This window comes from Dicentrarchus labrax, unplaced genomic scaffold (genome assembly GCF_905237075.1).
Source record: "Dicentrarchus labrax unplaced genomic scaffold, dlabrax2021, whole genome shotgun sequence".
NCBI classification, from domain to species: domain Eukaryota; kingdom Metazoa; phylum Chordata; class Actinopteri; family Moronidae; genus Dicentrarchus; species Dicentrarchus labrax.
This window is the reverse complement of record NW_026136718.1, coordinates 15,666,561-15,678,444: the sequence shown is the minus strand read 5'-3', so window position 1 is coordinate 15,678,444 and position 11,884 is coordinate 15,666,561. Positions and strand designations below refer to the sequence as shown.

General features: G+C 41.3%; 1 protein-coding gene across 8 annotated transcripts in view; it reads left to right on the top strand.

Moving 5' to 3' along the window:
* Window positions 1-7,473: 7,473 nt before the first annotated feature.
* Window positions 7,474-11,884, top strand: part of fbn2b (fibrillin 2b) — a 63,717-nt gene continuing 59,306 nt past the window's right edge. For all 8 annotated transcript variants that reach the window (XM_051377581.1, XM_051377580.1, XM_051377579.1 and 5 more), the window contains exons 1-2: window positions 7,474-7,611; window positions 10,780-11,102. In XM_051377581.1, coding sequence (XP_051233541.1) covers window positions 10,924-11,102 — 179 coding nt within the window. In that variant the 5' untranslated portion in view covers window positions 7,474-7,611; window positions 10,780-10,923. The remainder of the gene's footprint in view (window positions 7,612-10,779; window positions 11,103-11,884) is intronic.

The window sequence follows — 11,884 nt, the reverse complement described above, 5'->3', positions numbered from 1 at the left end:
ATATATAGGCTATTAAATTGATTTGATTTTGTTTTGGAACCATAACTGATGAACATCTTGGTTTTGAATCACTGAATTGAACTGGCAGAGAGAGGGAAAAGAGGTTGTGTGGTAAGGGCACAGAGAGGAGGTATTTTATGTTGAAAACGACTGGGTCTGTCAGAGAATATATCTAAATTTTCATAATAAAAGAAACCCAGTGAATCTTCATAACATTTTCAGATGGCAGATGGTTTGAGTCTGATTGAATGGATGTAGAGATTTTTACCACCTAATGACACCACAGCCTCTTTCTAGGTCTGTCAGTGACTTTCCATCCATCTGTCCTATCTGTTAAAAGGAATAATGTGACATTTTGCGAAATGTGCTTATTTGCTTTCTGGCAGAGAGTGAGATAAAAAAGATAACTACCACTCTGACATCTGTCAGGTAAATGATGCTACGTTGGTGTTCTCCTTATTTCCTGTTCAAACTTGGTAGGGGGCCAGTCTCCCATAGAAATGTGCAGGTAAGTGGCTGTGACCTGCTGTATAACGGAGGTGAGGTGAGGCGGTTCACCAGACGTGTGCCAAAACAAGACTTTTCTGCAAAACCAAAACATTTCCAATAAAACACAAATCTTACCTATTTTTCACTTGTCTAAGTAGGTTTTTCACATCATATACCTTTTTCACAGCAGCCATTTTGGCTTGAGATAGAAACAGGTGTTAACCAGTGATTCTAACTAAGGTTCTGTTCCATTCAGGTCAAACAGAGTAAAGATGCTGTTGTTGTCTATATTGGCTCTCTGGAAAGGCTCTGCTACATGAAATGGAACACAACCTTATTTAGTATCATTGGTAGCACCTTTGTTTACCCTACTATTACTTGTCAAAATGGCTGCAGTGAAAAAGGTGTATAACGATGCAGTCGAGCAGAGCTGGGAGGAAATTGGGACTTTGATGAAGTGGGGTCATTTGTCAGTTGCTACTGTAGTTGCCTGGCAACCAGGAGATAATCCAGAAAGTTACTGGTTCCAGCCAAGTAATAGACCAACACATAAAATTGAAATATCTTTTTTCATATTTCCATTTTTGTATGGATTAAACAAATGAGATGGTGTTAATTAGTGAGCTTCAGAGGTGCTGGTAGGTGGATTTTGTGACCTTTGGACAGAGCAAGGCTGTGTTTCCAATCTAACTACCACAAACTAAGCTAAGCTAAGTGGTGGGTGACCGCAGCCTTATATTTAATGGACAGATACGAGAGTGACCTTCTCATGTAACTCTCAGCCATAAAGTGAATAGCATTTTGCAAAATGTTGAACGTTTGCTGGTATACATTTTTAAAATGTGTCATGTCTATTCTACAGTACATGTTATTGATTAAAATGACAATATAATAGTGGAATAGACTGTCTGATAAATAGAGCCCCTGGTCTGTCGCAGAGCAGCCATAACGTTCATGTGACTGAGTGGACAGGGAAACTACAGCACCCCCTCCACCCCTCCACCAACCCCCCACCCTTCTGCAGTCAACTTTACAGTTGAAGCGAGAAATGACCTCACCTCGTCCAAGTCCCAGCTCCCACAAAGTTTGAACAGGAAATAGGGAGAACACCACCCCCCACCCAGCTCCTTGCACCCATTACAGCACTCCCAAAGAGAAAAAACCTCAACATTAAAGAAAAGTATGGAACCCAAAAATGAAAAGTTTAATAAAAAAAAAACACACATTCCTGTCCGTGGATGTAAAACACATACTGCTTGTAACACGAGCAAACATGAGATAAACATTTTGTTCTATCCTCTGTTGTGAATTTTCAGTCTGTGAATTCCAGCCGTTGTTTGGATTCCTCTGAGAGGGAATGTTTTATGCTCCTTTGAAAATACAAAAGACGTCGCGCACATCTGAAAGCCATTAGCCCCTCAAACTGTTAGCAAGCAGTCTGAGGATTCTTTCCGCTCTCTTGGAATCTTGCTACATTTCTCTCTTTGCTTCTTTTCACTTTTCATTTCTTTCTTTTTTCAGGGGCCCCAACCTCTGTCTTTTGCAGTTACAAGGGTTATGGAATTTCAGAACGCTTATCCAGAAAGTCTCACTCCACGGCCCACTAAAACCAAAGTCGTATCATACACATCAACCTCTCTCCATCCCTCTCCCCACTGTATGTTTTAACAGTCATTTAACCGTGGGCAAACGAACTGTGCAGCGCTACAATGTGCTCTATCTCTGGGGAACAACATCACGTGTATACCCGCCTCTTCCTCTTCTGGTTCCCACAAAGCAGGCAGGGGACATGTGAGGCAGGTCTTCCCTCCTCCTCATCATCCTCTGCAGCCTAACCTCGCATAAATGGACCAATGTGTTTGTGTGCTGTTTTATGAGATCACATATTCTCATCCCCCCTTGAACACTGCCATTCTTTGTCTGCGCTCGTGTTATACTTTGAAGTTCTGCATTCCTCTCCCACTGCATCACTGGGGCAGCACAGCTGCATAAGGCCAGGTCTTTACAGAGCCAAGCAGTGCAAACGCTCCGGGTAAGGTGAGGCAAGAAATGCCTGCCTTGGAAGTAAATGATGGAAAGAAAGATGGAAGATGAGGTAGGAGGAGGGGGCATGAGAGAGGGAGAGGAGAGAGGGTTGAACAGAGAAAAAATTGGAAAAGGGGGAGGTTGTGGGTTGTTCCTATGCCCGTATGTGAGGACATGTAGAGGTCTATCTATCTATCTATCTATCTATCTATCTATCTATCTATCTATCTATCTATCTATCTATCTATCTATCTATCTATCTATCTATCTATCTATCTATCTATCTATCTATCTATCTATCTATCTATCTATCGTCTTCAAACTCTTGTGGTTTTCCACTTTATGTGAGCTTGTGTGTGTTTGTTTGTGTATATATCTTTTTATGTGTTTTTACGTGCGTGGTTCAGCCATCATATTTTCATCCAACCAGGGAAAAACCACTAGCAGACCACAAGATTCCCAGCTGGGATCATCTCTAGACCTCGTCACACTCCACCCTGACCCTACAGGCTCCAACCACAAACCCCAAGACCATGATGACACTACGAAACCGACCTCTAATCCCTCAACCCCACCTTAGCGCACACACACACACACACACACACACACACACACACACACACACACACACACACACACACACACACACACACACACACACACACACACACTTTCTATGCACACACACACCTTCACGCTCCCATGACCTTAAGGTTACCCTCTGCCAAAACATGCTACGAGCTACAGAGACAGAGAGTGAATAAATTCACTGTGGAAAATGGGAACTGTGACAGTCAGTGGTGTGCATTTGAGGGCTTTGAAACTCCAGTGAGACTCATCATTGCTTCATTTGACTTGCTTAGGATACAAAGAATGAAAAGAAATCTTTAAAACAATCTCCCACTTTTCCTCCAATGTCTTTTTCTATAAACCTGCAGATTCAAACAGCCCTTACCTAAACATAATTTCATTGGTGTGTATCCAGTTTCAGCGCCCATGTAAAGATGTGTCAATGTGAATATCTTGCATCTTGAAAGGCATTTTAGAGTTACTGCACATTTGAACGCCTCATAAAATCACAACTATTATGTGCATTCATATCATTTTACATCTTTTTTTCCAGTGGTAAACCATTTATATGTATATGCCTTTGGGCCTCTATACAGAATGAATAATAATAATGACCTTTAGCTGTATTATTTTTTATATCATTAAGGAGAATATGGTGTTGTGCATGTAATTCATGTTTGTTGCCCCCTTGGGGACAACCAGAGCTACAATGCATAGCTATATAGAAAAACAACTTATGGAAACAAATTTAACTAACTCCTCTGGCACAGTCCTGCCTGCGATGACCCACAAACGCACTGGTTCACCCCTATGGACAGCAGTACGAATGACTAATTCTGGCCATGAATCTCTCCCTGTAGAGAGGCTGTCATGGAAGTGATTTGGCTCCGTGATGGCTCTCCTGGCTGGGCTAAAGACAGTCTGAAAGCCCCCATCAGGCTCTGGTGGTCTCTCATGGTTCTTTCTTTCAGCGCTGGGAGAGATCAGGCATCGCTTCAAGAATTCAACTAATACACAAGTGTAAGTGTGGACAAAAGCACACATCATCTTAGTTTGCACACACTCACACGCAAAGGCAAAGAGACACAGTTGCATCACATCATATCCTCCTATCAATGAATGATACTGATAATCAAATCTGACAAACATGGAATCTGAGTTAGGGGTGGGATTCAAAGGATAGGTGGTATTTACATATACGTGTGTATATAAGTTAACTATGTGTTCATGTGAGGACAATGCAATCCTCATCTGGTTTCTGTACTGGCTTGTCATCTTTCATACCACGCAAGCTACAGGAGGGACCCTAAGCTCAGCACTGTCTGCAGCAACGACCAAGAGCCCACATTCCTGCTCCTACTGGGCCAGCCGACCAGGCACATGTAATACTAATGCAGTCCGGGCCATGTACAACAAATAGCTTTCTTTTATCAACACTCACCAGGACCAATTTTCTTTCCTGGAATAACAAGTATTAAATCTGACAAGACAACTTCTTATCTTGAAAGCACCATGTTCATGTTGGATGTTTGCGCTGTTGAGTGCATCTAGAGCCAAACCTCCAAAGAATGAATCCAGCAAATAAAAAAACGTCTTCTTCTTCTTTAGTGAAAACCATTGGAAGAATCTGTGACATCACAAGCCCCTGCTGCTCTTGGGTCGTTCAGGCAGCCTGCTCCTCAAGCCACATCGACATATGGTGTGTCTGTGTGTATGAGAGTTTACATACGTGTATACAAATGTGTGTGCTGGAAAGATAGAGATGGGAGACAAGTCAGTGAGGAGAAACAGGGGAAGGGAGGGCTAGTAAAAGTATTTCCCTGGGCTCTGAAAGTACAATACACACAGACAGTGGTGTGTTTTCACTGTAGCCAGATCACTGCTTGGCAAAATGTGGTTCTATTTAGAGGAGAGTGAGGGAGGGACTGCTGGGAGAGAGAGAGAGAGAGAGAGAGAGAGAGAGAGAGAGAGAGAGAGAGAGAGAGAGAGAGAGGGGGAGGAAAGACAGGAGAAAAGGACACACACACACACACACACACACACACACACACACACACACACACACACACACACAGGCACACACACATGAACGAACTCAAAACTCCTTAAAGGTCTGATTCTTTGTTCCCATCTATCCCAGTATTTCATGGTGTCAGTGTGAGACTGTGTGACTCCCTAAGAGCTTCTGCAGCACACTACAAATCATCCTGCATGACTCCACTGCATGTTCAAGGCTGGTCCTACAGAGGGCTGCATGTTCTCCATTAGAATGAATTGCCATGTTCAATAGAGAGAAGTGTGAGGGTGTACGAAAGTACAGTGGGTTGTGTTTTGATGTGTGCAGAAGCTTGCATGTCTGTGTCCAGGAGAATGTAACAATGCTAAGATCTGATTTAATGGGAATTTCCCTGGTTAGTTTCGCTGTTGTTTGAATCATGCGGTGGCAACAAAGCTGAACATTCATTTATCAATAAACACAATGTGGAAACGTTCAAGTTTTCAAGTAAAATTTAAATACATCCCCTGATAATTAAAAGCATTTTTATGTCATCTCATCTCCAGAAATCCTAGTTCCTAATCCTAGCTCCCCCACATTCAGTCTGGTAAATTTAGATCAAGCCAAGTCCTGCAGAGACAAAAAGTATAATGCACATGGTTGTAATTATCCAGCTTTGTTAATCTTTGTCTTGAAAACTGGCCGAAGACATTACAACAAAACATCTTAGCCCTGTCAGGCACAAAGGATGTTGGAGAAAATAAATAAGAGTATTGCCAGGTAGCCTTTGAGTCTACATAATGCCCTATTGTGTAAAAAAAGTATTTATGACCCTTACAAAAACCTGTGGGTGTGTGAACAGACAGAAGAGACGATTCAATTGATGCTATCCCTGGTAAACACTGACTCTGCTTGTTGTCCTCCAAAGAGGTTTTTGGTGCCAAACAAGGTCTCCACTTTGATAACCAGTGGTTCTCCAGAGGTCCTTTGAGGACGTAATAGTTTTCATCTCTGTGGTGATGGTTCCAAAAGTATGCAGTGAAGAAGGGCTTTCCGAAAAAGGGTTATCCAGCTTTTATGAACTTGCCGAGAGTTTGTGCAGTGATGAACTTGTGAAAAGTACAACAGGGTTTCAAGGTTTTTCATAGAGTCATATTGATATATTGAGAAGTTAATCATTTTGATAGGAACATTTGTGGGGTCAAAAGAGTAGCATCAAAACAGCAGTGGTTATAAAGTGATACTCTCTAGATCCCATTTTTCACAGGTTCTGTTACAAAAGGACAGATGTTAGACACTTTAGCGGGACAGATGTTGCCAAGTCAAGGTCTTGAACCTTTATTCCCTGGTTGTCGGATGTTTCTGTTCACAATCTCTCATCAAATCCACAAAAGCACAAATCAGAGGTCCTGTAAAAAATAATGGAACTTCTTTCAGGAATGTAACAAAAATGTATTGATAGTCACACTGAATGGGCTATAACGACAATTTGGTTATTGTAAGATTAAGGCTATGGCCTTCAATTGATTCATTAACCTCCATTACCAACTGTAACAATGAATTTGCATTGAGAACAGACACATAAACTATTGTGTTCTCAGTTTATTCAAGCCTAAGTGTCTCCCCTTTAGAGCTACACTGAACCGTTTTTGTTAAGAGTGGTGGGATCAGCGCAGTAGGTGGAAACATGTGAGATGTGCTCAGCTGTCCTCACCAATATACCACCCAGATGGTCACTCTCTCAATGTTAACTTCCTATCAGCACTTGTGGCAACAAAGCACAAGGATGTGTCAATCACAAGCACCAGTGGGCTGAGGCAGTAAATAGCAGGAGTATTTGAATAGGAGGTGTAAATTTAATACACTGTGACAGACTAACATGCTCTTTTATGTTTTGCTGTTAACTTCATTTATAAATTAACTGTGATTTTTAATAGAAGTGTGTCGAGTTGGAGGTTGTGAAATTAGACGTTTAAATTATGCCAAATAACCATAAAATACTGTAACTAATCACAGTCTGTTGAATACTATGTAACTATAATCATGAACCATCATGACTTTCTTCATCTTTCAATGGATTATGTGAGTTATCCTACTGATCTGTCATTGTTGGCTCCTTTTCCACACAACTATGTTAATCCAAATGCAGCTTAGCAGCCATCAATGATCATTTAACTTTGGTGAGACTCTTATCTCATCACCGAGGTAGCCTGAAGGAGTGCCCTTTCTTACAGGATGATGATAGTGAAGCCATGTTAGCCCCAGTGTGAAGGTTTAGCTGCTTGGCCCCTGTTATAACAACTCTAGGAGTCTTGAGGAATGTGGGTTTGTCCTGCAGTCCGTTACTACCCCCTCTCTCCCTCTGTCTCTGCCTCACTCTGTGTCCCCTCCCCTCTCCCAAACAGGGCATTTCCCTAACTTTTCTCTTTTTCTCACAAGGCTATAGTTCAATATTCCATTCTGGGGCACATATCCTGTCTCAAATTCCGACTCTGTTCTCCTCGACGCCAAGGCACTCCAATTGTTGCAAGGTATTGTGCGCATTAGTGATCTATTGACTGCAGTACAATCAAGTTATCAATGGCTTTGATTGTGACTATTGTTTCAGAAGCCCGTTGTTTCACTGGGGGTTTATCTCTTTATGGATGTCTGCTAGATAGATGAGGGTCAAATCACGAGATTAAGATTGCAGAGAAGGGGATAAAAAGTTTTGTTCCTGAAGGTCGGAGCTTTTTACCGGCTTTTTGAGAAACTGCATGGGGGAAAAAACGACAGGCTAGTCACGTTTTACACTTTGATTGCTCGCTCTGTTTAAGTTTTCATACTTTGGGGTAAGTTTTCCTGGCCAGTAAATAGGAATAACTGCTATTTCCCCGCCTGGGATTACCTTGTGTTCAGCAAGGTAGGAGCTGATGTTGCGTTTTTCCTCTCATTCATAAAGTTGCGGTGGCATGCACAGCTCGTTTCGGTGCTGCAATATTGTGAAAAAAACCCATTTATCATTGTGTCAACTTGCAACTGTTCCAGTAACTGTTTTATATTTTTAAAGCGCAGCAGAAGGATCTTTATTTTTTATGGACTTGAAGTGTGTCTGTGGTTCTCAGTAGGGCATTCACTAAACTTAACTGTATGGTTTTGCTTTTTTTTTTTTTTTTTTCAAATATTCCTTCTAGGAATATAAAGTTGTGCTGTGATGTTTCACTTCTAAAATCGAAAACAATAAATTATTTGGCATGTAGAGTCAGATTTAAAGGATATGTTGAGCTCATTCGATTAATTGCTAATGCAGGATGATGCTTTACCTGCTTTAATTTGACAGCAGGGTTCAGCAGAGCTCCCACTTTTATATTGATCATGCATTTCTTTTGTTCTGCACTGATCCCGCCTCCATTCACTTCTCTTACTGCAAGCAGCTAAAGACTGAAAAACTAAACTTTTTTTGTCGTGTTTGAGTGGAAATATATATATATATATAAAAATGTCATTACACAGGCTTTAAGTAGCTATGGACTATCTTAATTTACCATTGGAGTTATTATGGGCCATCACAAAGTAGTTCTGCCAGGTATAGGCTAATAGATATTCACATTTTAACTGTACTTTTGTGATAGCCTTTACAAAAGGGGGAACAAAAAGTGAAATATGGAATAATTACAGGCAATTATGTTAACACTAGAATCTCTTTATTTCCATGTCTTCCTGTCTAGTCTCTGTCTTGCCAACCATTTTTCTCTCTGTCCTCTCTGCATGCTTGACTGAGTTCACTGCTCATCTATCTCTCATCTTCCATTAAAATGAATCTAAGTCTGCGGGATGCGGGACCATATTTATTTTCTTGTCTTCGTCCAGGCCAGATATATAATGTGGTTGGACCCATGCTGGAGGGCTGGAGGCTGGGTCTGCTGGGGTTATATATCATCAGGGGCCCACAGTTCACTCCTAAACCTGTGGTCTATAATGAGGTGGAGAAGAGAAAATAAACCTCATAGCTGTCCAATTCAGTTTGGATTTCTTTTCAATTTAATATACCCTAATGCAGTTAGGACAGGCTTGTAAGACTATATAGGCTATGTATGGGGTTGGCAAATCCAGAATAATTCGATTAAGAAATCCAGACTGCATAAATCACATGATGAACAATAATGTGAGTAATTGAATTGTGTGTCTTTATATGTGTAAGTAATCGGTTAACAATTAAATATTCCCACTCCTTGCTCTGATTGTGGTATGTGTGATGGAGAGAGAACATGTTTGAGTTGATTGATCATCTTTACCTCACCATTTAACTCTAACCCCTTTCTTTACTACCAACATCACTCTAGTGTGTCTCTTTGGCTCCCTCTAGGCACAAGGCTCTGATTTAGGGCAGTAATTCCTAACCTTTTGGCTTATGCCCCTTTAAATTAAAGCATTGTCAGTTTGCGTATATGACATGAGAGTGACGTTTCCCTCTTAGACTTTTGTTAAAATAGTTTTTAGAGGCTTAAGAGATATAAATATGCAGTTTTCATAGTAAAAGATAAAGGTTAAGCGAAGATACATTTGTGCAGCAGATAAATGTTTTTTTCACAAACCACAGTGATTTAGGAAAACTCTGTAATTAGATGGATAGACTGATGGATGGCGACTTGAAAATAAGAAACCTGATGCACAGCCATTATGTTTAAAACACTGAAGTTGTGTGGAGGCTTCTTCGTTGTGCAGTTGTTCACAGGCCAATCTCACAATTTAGTTTATGATTAGTCCGTATTAGCATTGCTTCTAATGACAAAAACATTTAATATTCAACAGCACTGGATTTTTGACAGCACATCTTTCTAATCAGTTTATGGCTTTTCTCTCGGTAGTTTGTAGTCAGTCCATACTGTATTTGGTGTCTTTGGAGTGATAAACCACTTATGAGACTGCTTTGAAGTGCAGTAGTGAAAACAGATTGCTGGAAGTCAGGATTTAAGTGTCTCTTCCATTTCCTTGCATGTTCTTCTTTATTCACCCCCAAACTCATATGTTTTCTCTTTTCTCAATATAACCACCAAGCATGTCACAAACAAAAAAATCAAATCAGTGGATAATTCCATTGCAAACCATTTTACTGGGGAATCGTATGGTGTCCTGTTCGCAAACTTTTTAAGGTTGGAAAATGTATGAGAATGATTTGATATGCATCACAAGGGTAAAATTGTTTTGGTCTGTAAAAAAATGACTCCCAACTTCCCAATCAGGGGTAACTGTTACTTGTACCCCAGGGGGTACTGCTGCAGGAGGAAGGATATGTGGAAAGGTAGTAGCTAAAGTAAGTAAGTAAGTAAGTAAGTAAGTAAGTAAGTTAGTAATGAAGAAACAGTTGATATATTTAGCTAAAAGTAATGGATAAATGATTGAAATGTTCAGTCTTTTCCGCTCCAAGGAGTTACAAATGCAAACTTCAATAATATGAAAAAAACCCACTTTTTACAGTGCTAATGACTTCCACCAGTTTATAATCTATTCAAGTCATCACATTAGAAACTTAATGACTGCTGCTGATGAAGGCGTACATGAGCTTATCTGACAGGGCTCTGGTGGTGTCAGACTAAAGGTGTTTGAAACGACTGTGTTAGATGAGCTGATACATTTTCACCCTCAGTATAAGTATATGTATATGTATAAGTTCCTCTGTGTTTTTAAGTGTTTCTTAGCTTTCATCTTCTTTCTTCTAGCCCCTGCTTCCGAGTGCACACCAGGACTTGGTCTGGATCCAGGTCTAAATCCCTCTGCTCAGCCTGGGTCCATACGGTGAACAGAGTCAGAAAGTGAGTGATAAAACGGAAGTGCTAGGGTTGGAGGGATAGCCAGACGGACCAATGGGATCAGGGAATCTGGCTCAGGTGCTGCTGGGATGGGCAGCGTTGTGCCTTTCAGCGGGGCATGTGGCTTGTGGTCAAACCGCGGATGGACCGTACCAAGCTAGCCGATTCACCGGCACTGTGGACCAGAGAGAGGTGCAGCGGGTTCGACGCCGTGGCCAGGAGACACTGAGAGGGTAAGGGTGAAAATATGTGTGTGTGTCTCTGTCTTTGCCTAAGGAGCAGCAATTCACAGTACCGTTTGGTATTGGTTCATTTGTTGTTCTACTGTAGAAGCATTCATAGGAAGAGAAATGAAGTGCATTAAGTTTTGTTTTGCATACACAATTCAGAACATTTGTAGCTGTATCTGGAGAAAGTTTAAAATATAAATGTCTTTCCCCTCTCTCTGCTTTCCTGGCAGCTCTCTTTCAACTGCTGTGCTTTCTGGGCCGAGGCCAAGCTCGCCTTATACCAAATTATGCTGCTGAATACTACCACATTGTTTTCTCAAAAACAGCACATGTTCGACCTTAACAGGCTGCTTGCCACACTGAAATCTCCCAGTGTATTTACAGCAAATTGACATTTTCATGGGAAAGGGAGGAAAAAGCAGCTTTCTATACATCTCATGAGGGGATGATGAGTGAAAAACATGACCCAAATTCCCCAGAGTGTATTAGTTAAGCTGGAGAAAGTAGTTCAGGACCGCTGTGGGGAGATTGCTGGCCCCAGTGTTTTCAGATGAGGCAGCCGAAAGGGGAAAATGGTGTGTGTGGGTACACATGAACATACAGGCATGTGTGTGTTTTTAAAGGTGCTGTTCATTTGTGTCTGTATGTGGGGAGTATCCAGTGAAATGAACTACAGGGATCACATCACCTCTCACCAGCTGCAATCCGCCCCCCCCCCGTCGCGTCTCTACTGCAGTCCAACTCTTTCACTTTGTTACCACACCATGAATCTGGGTGTGGGATGT